At 40.6% G+C, this 20753-nt stretch overlaps 2 protein-coding genes across 3 annotated transcripts; one reads left to right on the top strand and one right to left on the bottom strand.

The window, feature by feature from the left end:
* The first annotated feature begins 1488 nt into the window (after window positions 1–1488).
* On the top strand, window positions 1489–13905 carry LOC118397471 (heat shock cognate 70 kDa protein-like). The gene is made up of 9 exons (XM_035792239.2): window positions 1489–1655; window positions 8497–8706; window positions 8807–9012; window positions 9185–9337; window positions 11075–11630; window positions 11794–11996; window positions 12221–12419; window positions 12930–13162; window positions 13344–13905. The coding sequence occupies exons 2-9, from the start codon at window positions 8502–8504 to the stop codon at window positions 13554–13556; spliced, it is 1968 nt and encodes a 655-aa protein (XP_035648132.1). The 5' UTR covers window positions 1489–1655; window positions 8497–8501; the 3' UTR covers window positions 13557–13905.
* A 516-nt stretch (window positions 13906–14421) lies between these two features.
* Window positions 14422–17590, bottom strand: LOC118396974 (lens fiber membrane intrinsic protein-like). 2 transcript variants are annotated; one of them, XM_052467666.1, is made up of 6 exons: window positions 17377–17590; window positions 17199–17283; window positions 15649–15836; window positions 15143–15292; window positions 14866–15000; window positions 14422–14574 (listed from the first exon to the last, which is right to left on the bottom strand). In XM_052467666.1, the coding sequence occupies exons 2-6, from the start codon at window positions 17243–17245 to the stop codon at window positions 14513–14515; spliced, it is 582 nt and encodes a 193-aa protein (XP_052323626.1). In that variant the 5' UTR covers window positions 17246–17283; window positions 17377–17590; the 3' UTR covers window positions 14422–14512. The 2 variants fall into 2 exon arrangements, with proteins under 2 accessions (XP_052323626.1, XP_035647252.1); XM_035791359.2 differs by lacking the exon at window positions 17199–17283 and having other exon boundaries at window positions 17377–17587.
* Window positions 17591–20753: the final 3163 nt, after the last annotated feature.

Below are 20753 nucleotides of genomic sequence, written 5' to 3'. Positions count from 1 at the left end.
TTTTTTAGAAATGTTTGCAAATTTAATAAAAAAAAAAAAAACAGAAATACATTCTTTATGTGAGTATTCACTGCAGTCGGAGGTCCTGAGTGCTCTGGAGCAGGTTTTCATCAAGGATCTCTCTGTACTTTGCTCCGTTCATCTTTCCCTCGATCCTGACTAGTCTCCCAGTCCCTGCCACTGAAAAACATCCCCACAGCATGATACTGCCACCACCATGCTTCCCCTTAGGGATGGTGCCAGGTTTCCTCCAGACATGACACTTGGCCAAATAGTTCAATCTTGGTTTCATCAGACCAAAGAATCTTGTTTCTCATGGTCTGAGAGTCCTTTAGGTGCCTTTTGGAAAACTCCAAGTGGGTTGAGAGAATACCAAGAGTGTGCAAAGCTGTCATTTTAAACTTTTTATTTAACCTTTATTTAACTAGGCAAATTTCTTATTTACAATGATGGCCTAGGAACAGAAGATTAACTGCCTTGTTCAGGGGCAGAACGACAGATTTGCTCAGGGATTCGATCTAGCAACCTTTCAGTTACTGGCCAAATGCTCATAACCACTAGGCTACCTGCCGCCCCAACCACTAGGCTACCTGCCGTCATCAAGGCAAAAAGTGGCTACTTTGAAGAATCTCAAATATAAAATATATTTAGATTTGTTTGACACTTTTTTGGTGAATACATACATTGTTTTGATGTCTTCACTATTATTCTACAATGGAGAAAATAGTAAAAATAACCATGGAATGAGTAGGTGTGTCCAAACTTTTGACTGGTACTGTATATCCACTCCATGAGGTTGGAATAACACTATGAAAATGCTTAGGTAGGTTGGAGTTTTGGCCTGCCTGATGTCACCAGGCAGTAAGTTAGATGTTAGACCAATAAGAAAGAGAGTTCCAAACCTCTCTGCCAGTAACAGGTTTTTTTCAGTTTCCCCCTCCCCACTCAGACCACTCCTAGACAGTCCCATCAAAATTATTCCTTGAGAAATTGCTATTTGCTAAAAAGCTATTTCTGTTTCTTTTTGACCGTTTAAATGGAAAATAGTCACAGTAAGGTACTTAATTGTTACTCAGAAATTATTTGATTTTTAGATTAAAAAAGCTGAATTGGTCCTTTAACAATTTACTTTTTTTAGTGAAGCTTTGCATTCAACTAACTGCGCCTCCATTTAACACACAAGCTTCCATTCCCCCTGTCACAAGGGGATTTATGGCTGATTTACAGTCAACCTTGTTGCTTTATTAGGCACTTGCTATAGTATAATAATTTTTAAAAATTGATCTTGAGAAGGGAAAATAGTTTTTCATTAAGATGAACATGTGAACTTTATGACAGAATGTTATAATTAGGTTAAATAAAACTGGGGTGTTTCTCAACAAGTTACACTACTCAAATTGTGGAACGGTCCAACACTGTTTCTCTAAAAATAGGAAACATTGTAGCAACTAACTTATCTACTGTGGAAATATTTTTATTGGTTCATTTGACCTCGCGATGAAGCAACTGTTGGCAGTTGATTGGCTAGCGACATCGCTCAGTTTGTTCTAGACTGTTCTGCGGAAATCGCCAGCACGGTTAGATTCTGCGAGGAGTACTTCTGTACTAATCAGGGTGAAGCGACATTTTCAGGCTGATTTGTAATATTTAATAAGGTAAGCATTTTGAAATGGAAGTTGTTGAATATCAGCATTATAGTTGTTGGAAATTACGAACAGTAAGTTAGGCTATTCTCCAAAATGTAACGTATCCTGTAGTATATGCTCCATATTCAACTTCTCCTGTAAACCCAGATTCAGGTTTAAAGTTGTTACATTATTTTCTAATGCATCAATAGTTTCAACGATTACATCATCGGATATGTCAGTATCAGTTTGCTTGCTAGATGTTTAAAGGGCGCTCTCTTGTTAGGCTAGCTAACGTTGTATGAAGACCTGGGTTTGCCTTCCAACATTATACAGTTGAACCATTGGCTTGTTCTATCGATGTTGCTTAATGCGCTGGTTAAATGTTAGTTTAAATAATTGCGTGTGAAACTTATTTGAATGGAAACCCCACCTAGTCTAGACTACGTGTGTTGGCTGGCAATACATGGATGGTGATGAAGCTGAACGGAATGTTCTAGCAATTTCCCAACACACCGCGGCGGCGCAGGGGCGAGTCCACTGTGACAAACTCCCGGCAAAATGTTTGTTTTATATTTAAATATGTGATAGGGAGGAATAGCTTCCAGGATGTGTTCTATCCATGTTCATTTGGTTAAAGTGATATTAAGCATGGAGTTGCTTTAGCTGTTCAGTTAAAATGAAGCTCGAGATGTTTTTGTTTTATTTATTAACAAACGAATATCAACTAACAGACGAATAGTCACATGTAAACAAGCATGCATGCATACATACAAACTATTTACATTGCCAGGTATGCTAAGCAAACAAAACGTATTCATTGAAAATTCAAGTTTGAATTTTGTTTTTTTCACTTGAAGTAGTGCCATATTGTTTAAATTAATTTATAAAGTGAAAAAAGTTAGGTTTTGAAATAGACCATTAGCATTTGAATATGAAATTGACCAAATATTACTAGCAGTTGAATTACTACATTTGATCAGTCAGAATTTCTGAAATAAATCAGATCATAACCATTAAATTGTACAACCTGTCCTGTTTTCTTTGTAACAAAGTTATGTATGTCAATCCCAAAAATGTGGGGGATGCATGCCAGCAAAGCCACTACACAACACTAAACAATACATGAATTGTACTATAACCGTGCCCACATACTGCTGTCCCAACACCTTACCACTGCTACACCTGGCTATGAGCGGAGCCTTGTCTGGCAGAGAAAGAACAGTTACTTTAGCCTCATTTACTACCTTTTAAAAATAAAATAAAACAGCTGGTAAGGCTGACTTGCTTAAAAAAATGTTTCCACTGGCAAGATGTACAAACCATGGCATAAAGGGGACGACAATCCGTAATTTTGTTTAAGACATTAATGAGCGAGCTAGGACGGATGTAGTCAATAACTTTCTTCAGCACTTTTGAAATGTACAGCGACAGAATCGTTCTTACAGTGTTCTCCCTGTACACCAAGTCAGAACCGTAGGATAAATAACAGGGGCATATAAGCAGACAATGAAAGCTCTTACAACATTCGATGATTACATTTCTCTAAAACAGTTTATAGGCCAAATGTTCATCACCAAGTCAGAACATTAGGTGAAATTAAGAGGGGAAAATATACCAAATTATTAGGGTGAGGCACATGGGCTACTAAAAGCTTACTACACAACATACACTAAATATTATTTTCTTGGCTACAGTATACATATCTACCTGGTATATTGCATCATTTATGCAGCAGCATACAAGACATTTTTAGACTCCCCTTGTTGTGTTCACTTGAACAGGAAGGTGGCGCGGCGGTCCTTTTGTGGGCAAATTTTGTCATCGAAGTCTGACATTCTCTGGATTTATGGTGTTTTCAAGACAACTGCGAACTCAAAAAAGGTTGAATCATGATGTCAGTGATCTTCAGGATGTAGCTCTAGAAAGAGGCCCAAGTTCCCTGCTTAAAATTCAGAGTTGGATGACTGTTCAAAATGTATTTTCCCAGTCGGAGCTTGTTTTTTCCCCGAGTTCCCAGTGGTCTTGAACTCGCTGAAGTCAGATTTCCCAGTTCCGAGTCAAGTTGTTTGGAGCGAGGCACAAATCATGCTTCACTAACAGCAGGCCATTTTTGGATGTTAATCATTTTAAGTTTGGAAAAGCGACCCTTAAACACAGAATAAGGATCACACACCCACTCCACTGAATAGCAGGCTAGGGATTGCTTTGCAATGCTTGCAGTTAGCCACTGATTCTTTCCAAACCACTCATTGTTGAATTTGCAATTTCCAACTAGTTGTGTAATGTTTGATTTATCTGTGCCTTCTTGGATGGGCACTTTTAATGTAACTCTATGGCAGCACCCAAGGGGCTTGAAATGTCTAGCTCTACCCTTAGATTTGGCAGTGATGTACTGTAGTGTCCCCATGAGTGAAAGAACACTGAGCCAATCACGGCGCAACTAGAGAACATTACCAACCCCTATACTCTGTATTTTCTGCTGGCTGCCCCATCACCACAGAAAGCACTGAGCTAGGCTGAAACACCTGCATTTTGGAGCTGCCTTACTCAAGAAAGCAAAAAAGAGACAATGTTTGTATTGAAGCTTTATTAACTCAATGATTCTATTCTATTCATTTTCTTTACATTGTTTGCAAACTAATATGTGACATATTAATGCCAAAATAACATGCAAAACAGGCAACCCAAAGAAAAGACATGTGGGGCTCTGTTGTGGCTACAATTGCATGAACTTTTCAGAATATAGCATCGTGTGTCATGGGTCTATACTAAAATAGACCCAACTTGACCAGTTTGTATAGAGTTGTCCCCTAGAGTCTACCCTCAGAATAACTCACCTGGGTCAACGAGTTCATACCACACAGTAGTGCTGGGAGATATGACGATATATATCGTGTGACGACAGAAAAACATCTATCGTTTCCTATTATGCTCTATCGTTTATTTCGTTGTCACAAATCACACTTTTTATGGCTATATTTTTCCATGTGGAAGGAAATTTGCAACACAAACACACATGGAGGAAAGTGAACGTAACACAGGGCACAGAGATAAGGAGCTCATACCTAAAAGAGGGGTTACTTTGGTTACATGGATGTGGTTTGGGTATGAAAAGTCTGACATGGACCAGAAAACCGTCCTCTGAAAAATATGCCGTAGGCCGGTCCTGACAACAGGCTCAAATACTACTAACCTATTTTACCAACTACACAAGAATCATGTGAAACAGTATGGAGAGAGTCTACGGCTGAGGCCCAACAAAGTACAGTTGAGTGCTCAACAAACCCTCGACTCAGACGTTGCAAGAGGCTTTTGCCCGCGACACATCATATGGCAAAGCATCAGGAAGATGGAAGGAGATAACAGCTTCCGTTACAACTTACATCTGCAAAGACATGGCCCCAATTTACACGGTCGAAAATCAGGGGTTTCGTGAGTTGGTGCGAACACTCGACCCAAGGAACCAAATGCCAATCCGAAAACACTTTTGTCGAGTTGCCTCATTTATATCAAGAGTGTCGGGCCAAAGTAGAGGGGGAAATCCACAAGGTATTGTACTACGCTACTACAACTTATTTATTTATTTTATTTTTTATTTCACCTTTATTTAACCAGGTAGGCAAGTTGAGAACAAGTTATCATTTACAATTGCGACCTGGCCAAGATAAAGCAAAGCAGTTCGACAGATACAACGACACAGAGTTACACACGGAGTAAAACAAACATACAGTCAATAATACAGTATAAACAAGTCTATATACAATGTGAGCAAATTAGGTGAGAAGGGAGGTAAAGGCAAAAAAGGCCATGGTGGCAAAGTAAATACAATATAGCAAGTAAAACACTGGAATGGTAGTTTTGCAATGGAAGAATGTGCAAAGTAGAAATAAAAATAATGGGGTGCAAAGGAGCAAAATAAATAAATTAAATACAGTTGGGAAAGAGGTAGTTGTTTGGGCTAAATTATAGGTGGGCTATGTACAGGTGCAGTAATCTGTAAGATGCTCTGACAGTTGGTGCTTAAAGCTAGTGAGGGAGATAAGTGTTTCCAGTTTCAGAGATTTTTGTAGTTCGTTCCAGTCATTGGCAGCAGAGAACTGGAAGGAGAGGCGGCCAAAGAAAGAATTGGTTTTGGGGGTGACTAGAGAGATGTACCTGCTGGAGCGTGTGCTACAGGTGGGAGATGCTATGGTGACCAGCGAGCTGAGATAAGGGGGGACTTTACCTAGCAGGGTCTTGTAGATGACATGGAGCCAGTGGGTTTGGCGACGAGTATGAAGCGAGGGCCAGCCAACGAGAGCATACAGGTCGCAATGGTGGGTAGTATATGGGGCTTTGGTGACAAAACGGATTGCACTGTGATAGATTGCATCCAATTTGTTGAGTAGGGTATTGGAGGCTATTTTGTAAATGACATCGCCAAAGTCGAGGATTGGTAGGATGGTCAGTTTTACAAGTGTATGTTTGGCAGCATGAGTGAAGGATGCTTTGTTGCGAAATAGGAAGCCAATTCTAGATTTAACTTTGGATTGGAGATGTTTGATATGGGTCTAGAAGGAGAGTGGACGTGCCGAACGACACAACCCTATATGAGCCTGATGATACACTTCATCCAAGACTGGACACTGCAGTTGGTGTTTACAGACGGGCTATTTCCCAGATGACCACACGGGAGAAATAATAGCCTGAGGTCTCAGGGAAGCTCTTGAGTTGTGGGGACTGCGCGAGTATCACCTAGTCTGTGTCACCACGGACAACACCACAAACAACATCCTTGCACTTCAGCTGAATGACTGGACATGCTTACAGTGTTTTGGCCACCGTCTTCATCTAGCCATTGGTGAGTGTCTAAATCAATGTAAAAATGTATTTCAGTAATAATAAACCTTTTCTAGTAGGCCATGCCATGTAGTATTTTAAGGTCTTGAAGGTGCTATGTTTTATGTGACGTGCAAGCATGCTAAAAGCTTGGATGAATATGGGGGTGTAGTCAAAGTAAATTCTGTTTTAAGTGAATAATAATACCTTTTATTGTCTCACAAAGTAACAAATTCTCCTTTTTACAAGGCTCAGCAATGCAACAATAATGCACATTTTAAACACATTTAGAAACACACACACACAATGCAGTGAATGTGTTACATGTCCTGTAAAGTGTAATGTACATATGTTACATTTATCTTCTCCTGTTATTTACACAGAGCATGAAGTGTGAAGCTACCCAAAGTGCAACGAGCAGTTGGCCTTCTCTAATTCATGGAAGAGAAGATGTGAACTGGCCAAGGCTCAAGCTGAACTGGGCTTGCCTGCTCATCGGCTAATCACAGAAAACCCTACCAGGTGGGGCTCTTTGCAACAAATGATCGAAAGGGTTTTGGAGCAGGAGAGCTCTCTCACAGGTCCTCCATGCCGACAAGAAAATGCGACATCTGGTCCCAACTTGGTCGGACTTTCTGGAGTCCATGAACAAGGCACTGAGTCCTCTCATGGAGTTTACAGATACATTATCTGGGGAGCAGTACACAAGTGTTTCCTACTTGAAACCGGTCCTCCTTCTTTTCAACAACCAGTTACTCAAGCCTCAAGATGATGACACTCCGCTCACCACGACCATCAGATGGCATTCTAAACTACTTAAATGAGAAGTATGATGTCAAGCGGCTCATCGATGGTCTGGTCATGGCTTCTCTTGTTGACCTTCTGTTTAAAACCACATACATTAAAGAAGAGTGTGGACTACATGAAGGCAAGAGCTACTGCAGAACTGGAGAGCCTGGTGGCTGAACAGGCAGCGTCAGTAGAGGTAGCCCCCCTTCCATCAGCTGCAGCTGCTAGAGATGAGCCAGAGCGTCCTGCTAAGAGGAAAAAGAAGAGTTTGAGCAGCTACTTTGAAAAAGCAGCAAAGCAATGCGGCCCCTCGGTCAAGCGGAGAGTCCATTGAAAAGGAGCTCAACCTCCATCTCCAACTGGAGGCTGGTCCAGAGGCAAACCCACTGGAATGATGGAGGCAGCATGAGGCACATTTCCCACAAGTGACCAAGCTAGCAAAGAGATACTTGTGCATCCTTGACACAAGTGCCCCATCAGAACAGGCATTCAGTACAAGTGGGAACATTGTGACATGTCAGAGGTCATCACTTAAACCCGAAAGAGTTGACCAGCTTGTATTCCTGGCTCTCAACCTGTAAAACTAACTCCCTGAGATTCTGAAACATAAGGCAAACATTTTGAAGCATTGTTGGCAAATATCTATTTTTTTTTTTGCAGCACTTTGGTTGTTTTTATATAATGCTATAATTCAAACTTGAATTAGTTTTTTGTTTACTTGTTATATTTATATATTTATTTGTGAGCCTTATTTTGCTGTTATAGTTTAAACTTGAAAGTGTTCCATGTTTACATTTGGTATTTTATATACCAATATTTGTTAGGCCTGTATTTGTTTGCTGCTACAATTCAAACAGTTCTACTATTAAAGAGTATTATGTTTGGTTTGGATATTTTAGACCATATTCACATTTTAGACCTATTTATTTTGTTTGCAACTATAGTTGAAGTGTTTACTATTTACTTTTTTTAGATTTTATACATTAATATTTTGTTACATGAACATTTGCTCAAAGGGTTCTAAATAAAAGAAATAATAAAATATGAATAAGTAACTTTTATTTGTTGAGTATAATTCAAAATGTAAAAAAATAGGCCTTTAGATGTGGTCATTTTATATAAACTACTTATTCATTAAATTAACAGAAAATGTGATATGTATTGTAATTGGGATATGAAATTACCTGTATCGGGATATGAGATTTTGGTCATATTGCCCAGCCCAACCACACAGTTTGTTTTGTTATCTCTTCATTTTCAGACACCATGTCAAAGGGACCAGCAGTTGGCATTGACCTGGGCACCACCTACTCCTGTGTGGGTGTGTTCCAGCATGGCAAAGTGGAGATCATAGCCAACGACCAGGGAAACAGAACCACACCCAGTTATGTCGCCTTCACAGACACAGAAAGGCTGATTGGGGACGCAGCCAAGAACCAAGTGGCCATGAACCCCACAAACACAGTGTTTGGTAAGAAATGAACTTAGAGAAATTGATTAAATAAGATGTACTTTACATAGTCTCTCTATCTTTGGCATTAACTCATGTTTACCCCCTTATCTTCTCCCAGATGCTAAGCGGCTGATAGGGCGGAAGTTTGACGACAGTGTCGTCCAGGCAGACATGAAACACTGGCCATTTACAGTGATCAACGACTCGACACGGCCCAAGGTCCAAGTGGAGTACAAGGGAGAGACCAAGGCCTTCTACCCAGAGGAGATCTCCTCCATGGTGCTGGTCAAGATGAAGGAGATTGCAGAGGCCTACCTGGGCAAGGTGAGCATGCCTATCACTCTGTCTTCATAGCAACACATGTTATGATCTTTGGGATGTTACCTAATGGTTTAACCAAATAGAAATGCATTTTTCTAACACATTCAAAAAATGAAGATTGTCTTGTCTAGTGAAGCATTACTAATTTGTGTATACTGAATCTTTCCTCTTGCAGACTATAACCAATGCAGTGGTCACTGTGCCAGCTTACTTCAACGACTCTCAGCGCCAGGCCACCAAAGATGCAGGGACTATCTCAGGACTCAACGTACTCCGCATCATCAATGAGCCAACTGCTGCTGCTATCGCCTACGGCCTGGACAAGAAGGTTAATGTATATATGTTTATCAACACTAACAACTATACAGTGGGGCAAAAAAGTATTTAGTCAGCCACCAATTGTGCAAGTTCTCCCACTCAAAAAGATGAGGCCTGTAATTTTCATCATAGGTACACTTCAACTATGACAGACAAAATGAGAAAAAAAATCCAGAAAATCACATTGTAGGATTTTTAATGGATTTATTTGCAAATTATGGTGGAAAATAAGTATTTGGTCAATAAGTTTCTCAATACTTTGTTATATACCCTTTGTTGGCAATGACAGAGGTCAAACGTTTTCTGTAAGTCTTCACAAGGTTTTCACACACAGTTGCTGGTATTTTGGCCCATTCCTCCACGCAGATCTCCTCTAGAGCAGTGATGTTTTGGGGCTGTTGCTGGGCAACACGGACTTTCAACTCCCTCCAAAGATTTTCTATGGGGTTGAGATCTGGAGACTGGCTAGGCCACTCCAGGATCTTGAAATGCTTCTTACGAAGCCACTCCTTCGTTGCCCGGGGCGGTGTGTTTGGGATCATTGTCATGCTGAAAGACCCAGCCACGTTTCATCTTCAATTCCCTTGCTGATGGAAGGAGGTTTTCACTCAGAATCTCATGATACATGGCCCCATTCATTCTTTCCTTTACACGGATCAGTCGTCCTGGTCCCTTTGCAGAAGAACAGCCCCAAAGCATGATGTTTCCACCCCCATGCTTCACAGTAGGTATGGTGTTCTTTGGATGCAACTCGGCATTTTTTTGTCCTCCAAACACGACGAGTTGAGTTTTTACCAAAAAGTTATATTTTGGTTTCATCTGACCATATGACATTCTCCCAATCTTCTTTTGGATCATCCAAAATCTCTCTAGCAAACTTCAGACGGGCCTGGACATGTACTGGCTTAAGCAGGGGGACATGGCACTGCAGGATTGTCTGGCACTGCAGGATTTGAGTCCCTGGCGGCGTAGTGTGTTACTGATGGCAGGCTTTGTTACTTTGGTCCCAGCTCTCTGCAGGTCATTCACTAGGTCCCCCCGTGTGGTTCTGGGATTTTTGCTCACCGTTCTTGTGATCATTTTGTCCCCACGGGGGGAGATCTTGCTTGGAGCCCCAAATCGAGGGAGATTATCAGTGGTCTTGTATTTCTTCCATTTCCTAATAATTGCTCCCACAGTTGATTTCTTCAAACCAAGCTGCTTACCTATTGCAGATTCAGTCTTCCCAGCCTGGTGCAGGTCTCCAATTTTGTTTCTGATGTCCTTTGACAGCTCTTTGGTCTTGGCCATAGTGGAGTTTGGAGTGTGACAGTTTGAAGTTGTGGACACGTGTCTTTTATACTGATAAGTTCAAACAGGTGCCATTAATACAGGTAACGAGTGGAGGACAGAGGAGCCTCTTAAAGAACTTACAGGTCTGTGAGAGCCATAAATCTTGCTTGTTTGTAGGTGACAAAATACTTATTTTCCACCATAATTTGCAAATAAATTCATAAAAAATCCTACAGTGTGATTTTCTGGATTTTTTTTTCTTCTCATTTTGTCTGTCATAGTTAAAGTGTATCTATAATGAAAATTACAGGCCACTCATCTTTTTAAGTGGGAGAACTTGCACAATCGGTGGCTGACTAAATACTTTTTTTGCCCCACTGTACCTAGAACTATAATGCATCCAAGTGTTTTGGGAGACAAATTTCATAAAAATGCATATTTAACTCGCGTTTAAAAACATTTATAATCATTTTAGGTGGGAGTGGAGAGAAACGTCCTGATCTTCGACCTAGGCGGCGGTACGTTTGATGTGTCTATCCTGACCATCGAAGACGGGATCTTTGAGGTGAAGTCCACGGCCGGAGACACCCATCTTGGAGGAGAGGACTTCGACAACCGCATGGTCAACCACTTCATCTCTGAGTTCAAGCGCAAATACAAGAAGGACATCAGCGATAACAAGAGGGCCGTGCGTCGTCTGCGCACCGCCTGTGAACGTGCCAAGCGCACCCTGTCCTCCAGTACCCAGGCCAGCATTGAGATTGACTCTCTGTATGAGGGCGTCGACTTCTACACCTCCATCACCAGAGCTCGCTTTGAGGAGCTGAATGCTGACCTGTTCAGAGGCACCCTGGACCCCGTGGAGAAGTCTCTGAGGGACGCCAAGATGGACAAGGCCCAGGTTCACGACATTGTCCTGGTGGGAGGCTCCACACGCATCCCCAAGATCCAAAAGTTGCTGCAGGACTTATTCAATGGGAAGGAGCTCAACAAGAGCATCAACCCTGATGAGGCTGTCGCATATGGTGCAGGTGAGGCTCTTTTATTTTTCTATCTAAAGCTTTGCCCTTGCCCAGTTAACCCCTCTGGTCAGCTGTGTCTTTTCCTGTTCTGCCTTCCCTAACCTTCATCCAGAGAAGCCCGAATATGGATAATGATTTAAGAATGAGTGACAACCCCTGTGCCTATTGATAGCTGTCCAGGCGGCCATCTTGTCCGGAGACAAGTCTGAGAACGTGCAGGACCTGCTGCTGCTTGACGTCACGCCACTGTCCCTGGGTATTGAGACGGCCGGGGGGGTCATGACCGTGCTCATCAAGAGGAACACCACCATCCCCACCAAGCAGACACAGACCTTCACCACATACTCAGACAACCAGCCTGGGGTGCTCATTCAGGTGAGAATGAGGTACCTCATTCTTAGGTACCTCAATGGATTGTGTCCATCGGAGTCAAAATGTTATCATGTACTCTAATTGAGATTTAACTTTACATTTTCGATCTGAACCAGTCTTGAACTACATGGTCATTTATTTGTTAGTGTTTACATTACAACTTAAGATGAGACTTTGAATGTATCCACTTTAATGTTGACCTGAATGTGCCTGTGTCCTGTCCTCAGGTATATGAGGGGGAAAGAGCCATGACCAAAGACAACAACCTACTGGGGAAGTTTGAGTTGTGTGGGATTCCACCTGCCCCCCGGGGTGTGCCTCAGATCGAGGTGACCTTTGACATTGACGCCAACGGCATCATGAATGTGTCCGCCGCTGACAAGAGCACCGGCAAGGAGAATAAGATCACCATCACCAATGACAAAGGTACACTTAGTAGTTCTTACATTTTAAATGGGAAATCGGCAGTTCAAACAATAACAAAACATGCACCCTGCCACTGATTTGGGGGAAAAGGTGAGGGATGGGGCTGGAAAAATACTACCACTCTCAAATGTATAGACATAGCTATGGATGCAAGGACTGACCGTCCCATGATGTTAAAATAGTTTTAAACATGTTTTGAGGCTATACAGTGTTTGTTTACAATAACATTGTTTACAAAAAAAGGAGTTAAACATTTTTTTGTATTTATTATTAATACATATATTATTTTTATATTTAAAAGTCCAACCATAAGCTATGGTCTGGAAATCTGTTCAATGTTCATTTCAATTATTGATATTTACCCATTGATTCTTGAACATCTGAATCCCAGAATGTAGCTTTAAACACTATGCCATTGTAAAGTATGCACAACATTTTAAATAGGCATGTCCTCTCTAACAAAGCTTAGTAACAAAGCCTCCATCTCATTGTCTGCCCCTCTCTCCACAGGTCGTCTGAGTAAGGAGGACATAGAGCGCATGGTCCAGGAGGCTGAACAGTACAAAGCTGCAGACGATGTCCAGAGGGACAAGGTGGCGTCCAAGAATGGCCTGGAGTCATACGCCTTCAACATGAAGTCCACCGTGGAGGACGAGAAGCTCAAGGGCAAGCTCAGCGATGAGGACAAACAGAAGATCTTGGACAAATGCAATGAGGTCATCAGCTGGCTGGACAAGAACCAGGTACAGTATGGGCTCTGGGTCCTTCAACCAGAATGGAGTGGGTTGATGTTCATATCTAAAGTGAAGTAAAGCACAGAGTCCTTCACCTCATTGTAATTTGATTAAACAAATGTCTGGTGGTTGAACAAGGTTGGAGCACTCTCTTTTACTATCTCTTCCTTTCTCCTCTTTCTCCTTGTAGTCTGCAGAGAAGGAGGAGTTTGAGCACCACCAGAAGGAGCTGGAGAAGGTCTGTAACCCCATCATTACCAAGCTGTACCAGGGTGCTGGGGGGATGCCTGGGGGGATGCCTGGTGGGATGCCCGGGGGGATGCCTGGTGGGATGCCCGGGGCTGGTGGTGCTGCACCCGGAGGAGGTGGATCCTCTGGACCAACAATTGAGGAAGTCGACTAAACCATTTAGTTTTATTTTACTCTTGATTGGATATTATAGTGGTCCACATTAAACAGTGGTCCACATTCTATGGCTTGGAATGGACTGAACCTTTATTTTCAGAATCTGCATTGACTACTTTTTGTTTATTTTGGTCATTCATCTTTTTATGCTGAAAGCAACCATGGATTGAGTCTTTTTCATGGGCACTGTTCTACCTATTGTTAAACGTTTTCAGTTTAGCCAGTGAATGGTTACAATACAGAGCATGTTTTTCACCAGTTGCATTCTGTGACTGCAAAATGTTTTTGCCTTTGCACTGCGCTCTTGGCTAAAGGTAACTCTTAAAAAATAAAATCTCTTGAATTCACATTCTTCTACCAGACTCTTCTTTAATTTCGACACCTGTGACAGTCTTGATGACAGTCAGGGTTTAATTTTCATGTTAAAGCTGCTCTATGCAGAAATAGCTCCGCCATTTCCTGGTTGCAAAAAATTATAGTAGTTCGCCTATTTTAATTTTGTTAAAAAAAGCACCTATAGTAAATAGAATCATTGTACAATCTAAACCACTGTGAAATACATTTTCTATAACCAAAAATATTGTATTTTTAGTTGTTTTGAATCTGGTGTACAAAACTGAAAGTAAAAGACACAAAACAAAGCTTAAGAATGGGAAGCATAGAAATGGTGCACATAACATATTTACCACTTAGACTTTCAATAATGACTGATCTATAACTCACTTTTCTCTTTGATTTTGGTCAGGTCACCCAAAAAGTTACATATTGCAGCTTTAAAGAAACTTTCAAAATTATAACTGGTGCATATTCTTTATTATTAAACAGATGAATACCACTCAATAGAAAGGAGAATAAACAGACAATTGGTTTTACCCTTTTTATTATGCTTATTCAATAGTGGTCAGCTAAACAGGAAATTACGTAGTTAGGTGTGTGAACTGTGTTTTTGTCAGATCAGCGTGAGTTGGAGTTTCTTGGGCATTCATGCATCCTGTAGGCACACATGTAGAAGATGCCTGTAAAAGAAAATAGGAAGAGATTAACATTCGGTTCCTGGGCATACTGTATACTGTCCACTGGATTATCCACTGATGTCAAATGTTTTTCTTCAAATGAATCTTGTTGGACTGAGCCATAGGGTGCATCTCAAATGGCAGCCTACTCCTTATATAGTGCACTTACTTTTGAACAGGGCCCCATGGGCCTTGATAACAAGTAGTGCACTAATGGGAATAGGGTGCCATTTGGAATGTACAATAGTAAATGAAGCCCTTTTTAGCTCTACAGGCAGAACCACATTATCCTACCTGAGAAGAAGGTGAGGACCACGGCTACCCAACCCATGATGTAGGACCAGGAGAAACGCCAGTTCCCGTATCGTTTCCCGTAGTAATTCACAGTCACCCCAGTGTACACAGCCATCGCCAGCAGCACAAAGAAGCCTGTGGAGAGTAGTCAATCAAATGCTGCTTATTCCTTTCATCACAAAAATCAACAGAGACTTGATAGCATAGAAATATGTAATTTATTGTATTTCTATGCTTGAAAGAGTTACAGGGACAAATGACAGAAGGAGACACTTACAGGAGATGAAGAAGAGGATGCCGGCAGCAAAGGTCTTGTCAAACCCACTGAAGGAGGAGGAGCGTATGAAGGCCATGACGCCGATCACGATGCCAATGAAGCAGGCCAGCAGGGAGAGGATCATAAAGGCACGGGTGGCATCCCAGTACGCTGGTGACAGAGGGCACAGAGAGGACAAGGCTGAGACCCAGTACAGGTACTACTTACCCAATAAGCACTACTACTATTATTAGTGGCATTCCTGTCCATAGTACTGAATTACATTTCACACTTTACTCAGATGTGACATCACTGAACATTTACTTACTACAGAATATCCTATATTTTGCACCAAATGTTGAATTATGGTGACTTATTCCCAACTAAACCTGCTCAAATAAAAGGAGCTGATTCTTTTGTTGAAATGCTTTTTTACTTTAGATATTCACAGCATGGAACAGGACCTTATAAAGACCTTTCGTTCACTTGCAGTATGTTTAATGACAAATGGGACATGTTGCGCTTACCAATGCTATCTGTGTGTGTCATGCATTTCCCTGGCACACAGTAGCGCCACAGGCCCTGATGCATATAGTTGTTGGATTGACGGTACTGCATCCAGTAATCGGTTGCTGTGGAGATAATAAGGAGTATGTTCCCGACTCCAGCGCAGAACAACCCACCGCCCATGAAGCTGTACATCCTGCCAAGCACACTGATGTACACAGAGGAGACAGTTAGCTTACAACACAATTGTCAGGGACACTGAAGCATCTCTATACAATTACATCTCATGGCTGGTGAATACAGCATAGAGTAACACAACATAAAGTACATTGTTTGCTTTGAATAGTTGAAAGGGTCTGGATGGACATTTCAGACCGTTTTAACATTGAATCAATTATATTTTTTCAAAGAATAATCTTAATAATCTTATTCATATTCCACTTGTTTTACCATAGGCCTACTGCTTTTAGACAGTTTGTTAGAGCAAGGTCTTTTCAAATGGCCATTATATACACTATCGTTGAAAAGTTTGGGGTCACGTAGAAACATCCTTGTTTTTGAAAGAAAAGCTATTTTTTTGTCCATTTAAGATAACATCAAATTGATCAGAAATACAGTGTAGACATTGTTAATGTTGCAAATGACTATTGTAGCTGGAAACGGCAGATTTTTTATGGAATATCTACATAGGTGTAGAGGCCCATTATCAGCAACCATCACTCCTGTGTTCCAATGGCACGTTGTGTTAGCTAATCCAAGTTTATAATTTCAAAAGGCTAATTGATCATTAGAAAACCCTTCTGCAATTATGTTAGCACAGCTAAAAACTGTTGTTATTATTAAAGAAGCAATAAAACTGTCCTTCTTTAGACTAGTTGAGTACCTGGAGCATCAGCATTTGTAGGTTCGATTACAGGCTCATAATGGCTAGAAACAAATAACTTTCTTCTGAAACTCATCAGTCTATTCTTGTTCTGAGAAATTAAGGCTTCCATGTGAGAAATTGCCAAGAAACTGAAGATCTCGTACAACGCTGTGTGCTACTCCCTTCACAGAACAGCGCAAACTGTCTCTAACCAGAATAGAAAGAGGAGTGGGAGGCCCCGGTGCACATCTGAGCAAGAGGACAAGTACATTAGTGTCTAGTTTGAGAAACAGACACCTCACAAGTCCTCAACTGGCAGCTTCATTAAATAGTACCCGCAAAACACAAGTCTCAACGTCAACAGTGAAGAGGCTTCTCCGGGGTGTTGGCCTTCTAGGCAGAGTTCCTCTGTCCAGTGTCTGTGTTCTTTTGCCCATCTTAATCTTTTATTTTTATTGGCCAGTCTGAGATGTTTTTTTCTTAGCAACTCTACCTAGAAGGCCAGCATCCCGGAGTCGCCTCTTCACTGTTGACGTTGAGACGGGTGTTTTGCGGGTACTATTTAATGAAGCTGCCAGTTTAAAGAAGACCAGTTATTTTAATGGACAAAAAAAACATGCTTTTCTTTCAAAAACAAGGACATTTCTAAGTGACCCCAAACTTTTGAACGGTAGTGTAGTTTTAGCTTTAATATACTGTATTCACCCTGACATGACTGATCTGTTTCTCTTCTGTCCTCTCTCTTCTGTCATCTCTTTTCTGTCCTCTCTCTTCTGTTCTCTCTGTTTTTCTATGAAGAAATATGATCTTTAAGTCACCTACTGTACATTATATCAAAACACATGACATTTTACCCACACCACTCAGCTAATTAATAACTTACCTTTATTATCCCTTTAGAGAAAAAGTCAGAGATTCCAATATTACAAGGGGGTTGTCAAAGCACTCCGGAGCCCAATATTGCCCAGGCTGACAGGAAAGTTTTGTTTGTGTGTCGGAAACTAGGCGAACAAACGGCCCCGGGGCACAATAGAGCATGCTGAGCCACAACCAATCACATGGGATGAGTTTTGTGTTTTAGGGAATCTGCTGAAAATACAAAACTATTTAAGCCCTGGGTAAGTCACAGTAATACTGATGACACAGGGGTTTCAATTCAAAATACTGCCCTACCATCCACAGTGGACATGGGTTGGCAATAGGATCCCACACTATGCAGTAAAAGTAAGTTTCACATAGTTATTTCACGCAGAAAATAACAAAAGTATAGTTGGGGCTCTCATGTTAGTTAATTTAAATTGAGAATGTTTTATCTCAACATCAGATGTTAAGGTTTTAAAATCTTTATTGAAACTACAATTGAACTCCCAAAACCCCTGCCAGTTCATTGAATTTAAACTGCCCAGTAAATCTCAGACCATGGCCCAAAAATCAGCTTCAAACACACACTGTGATGCATATGAGTCATTACAGTATGTAACATTTCATTTTCTAGGGTAGCAGGTGTCTTGAACAAATGGTGGTAGAACAATGATTCAAATTATTCAGTGCTATTCCATAATTAACACATTTTCAGTAAAATAAATCAAGAATTATGTATTCAACATTTTCGGTGGAGAGTTAAGTTGTTTAGGAGATGGGAAAATAATCAAATTAAATTTTATCAGTGAGTGTTTTACATTTTTATATATACAGTGGGGTCTGACATTATTAACAGCCTTGATAAAAACGAGCAAAAATGACTATGGAATAAATACTTCAAATACTGAGCTATGCTCAAATAAATGGGGAAATTATATTATTTTAAACTAATACAATTGCTCAGAGAAAGATATATTTTTTAAAACAATTAATATTTTTTCCCCCTAAAAATATGTTATACGTTGGAGAACATCTGGAGGGATCTTAACAGCATTCCTTCATACAGAATCCTTCCAGATCCTTGATCTCCTTTGTCTGTGAGAAATAGACTGCCCTCTTCAATTCAAACCATAGGTTTTCAAGTCCAGAGATCCCAAGTGAAATATTTAAATTATAAGTGTACTTAAATATATAAAACAAGTATATTAATCAACTGTACTTCAAATACGAAATTTACTTTATACCTTAAGTATACTATAAATATACTATCATTACACTTCAACACACTTATTAAAAGTGTACTTTATATTCATTGTTATTTCAGTCTTTTAGTATACTATATGTTCACTATCATTAAACTTAGACACTCATTAAAACTGTACTTCAATTTCAAACACTTGAATTGTAATTTAATATATTCATTCAAAATACACTTGGAGTTGTTTTTAAGTTGAAGTGTCGATTATGAAACTGCTTGAGAGTGATCAAGTACACTATAAGTGTACAGTAACTTGCAAAAGTATTTATACCCCTTGGATTTCTTCACACTCTATTGTGTTACAAAGTGGGATTGAAGGAGGCAGGGTAGCCTAGTGGTTAGAGCGGTGGACTAGCAACCGGAAGGTTGCAAGTTCAAACCCCCGAGCTGACAAGGTACAAATCTGTCGTTCTACCCCTGACCAGGCAGTTATCCCACTGTTCCTAGGCCGTCATTGATAATAAGAATTTGTTCTGACTTGCCTAGTTAAAAAACAAACAAAAAAAATCATATTTTGTCAACAATGAACTCCAAATACTCTGTAATGTCAAAGTGGAAGAAAAAGTTTAAAAAATATGTTACATCGACTCACTCCGTGTGAAATAATAGTTGTTGACCCCCATTCATACAACATTTGTAAAATGCCTCAGTCAAGTATTGAATTTCAAGCACGGATTAAACTACAAAGACCAGGGAACCTCATAAAGAAGTACAGTGATTGGTAGATGGGTAACAATAAAATCAGACATTGAGCATCTCTTTAAGCATGGTCAAGTTAATAATTAGAGTATGCTGTGGATTATGTATTAAACCTCTCAGACACATCAAAGATATGAAACTTCTCAGGGATGTTACCATCAGGCGATTGGTGATTTTAAAACAGTTAAGAGTTCAATGGCTGTGATGGGAGAAAACTGAGGATGGATCAACAACATTGTAGTGTCTCTACAATAATGACTTAAATGATAGAGTGAAAAGAATACAAATACAGAATACAAATATTCCAAAACATGCACCTTGTATGCAACAAGGCATTTAAGTAATACTGGGAAAAACAACAACAAATGAATACACTTTTTGGCCTAAATGCAAAGCCTTATGTTTGGGGCAAATCCAACACAACACATTTTATTTAACCCTTATTTTACCAGGTAAGTTAACTGAGAACACATTCTCATTTACATCTACAACCTGGGGAATGGTTACAGGGGAGAGGAGGTGGGATGAATGAGTTAATTGTAAGCTGGAGATGATTAGGTGACCATGATGGTATGAGAGACAGATTGGGAATTTAGCCAGGACACCGGGGTTAACACTCTTACTCTTACAATAAGTGCCATGGGATCTTTAGTGACCACAAAGTGTCAGGACACCCATTTAACATCCCATCCAAAAGACAGCACCCTACACAGGGCAATGTCCCCAATCATTGCCCTGGGGCATTGGGATGCGTTTATAGACCAGAGGAAAGGGTGCCTCATACTGGCCCTCCAACACCAACTGGTCTCTCATCCAGGGACTGATCAGGGCAACCCTGCATAGCTTCAGAAGCAAGCCAGCCAGCAGTGGGATGTAGGGTGGTAAGCTACTGGCCAACACATCACTGAGTAACTGCCTACTTATTTTCAAGCATGGGGGTGGCTGCATCACGGTATGGGTATGCTATAAGAGCTTTACACTCCTGGATTGTACAGTATTCGCCCATTATTCTTTTCATAATTGTTCAAGCTCTGTCAAGTTGTTGGGGATCATGGTTAGACAGCCATTTTCAAGTCTTGCTGTAGATTTTAAAGAGCTTGAAGTCAAAGTTGTTACTTGGCCACTTAGGAACATTCACATTCTTGATATGCAACCCCAGTGTAGATTTGGGGAGTTTTTCACAATTAAAAGAATTGGGATGGAGCTAAGCACAGGCAAAATCATAGGGAAAGACTTGCTTCAGTCTGCTTTACATCAGACACTGATAGAGGAATTCACTTTTCAGCTGGGTAATAACCTACAACACAAGGCCAAATCTACACTGGAATTGCTTACCAAGAAGACAGTGAATGTTCCTGAGTGGCCAAGTAACAGCTCTGTCTTCAATCTCTTTAAAATCTATAGCTAGACTTAAATTGCTGTCTACAAAAGGGGGGCTGCGG

This window comes from Oncorhynchus keta, chromosome 18 (genome assembly GCF_023373465.1).
Source record: "Oncorhynchus keta strain PuntledgeMale-10-30-2019 chromosome 18, Oket_V2, whole genome shotgun sequence".
NCBI classification, from domain to species: domain Eukaryota; kingdom Metazoa; phylum Chordata; class Actinopteri; order Salmoniformes; family Salmonidae; genus Oncorhynchus; species Oncorhynchus keta.
This window is presented reverse-complemented; position numbering and strand designations above follow the sequence as displayed.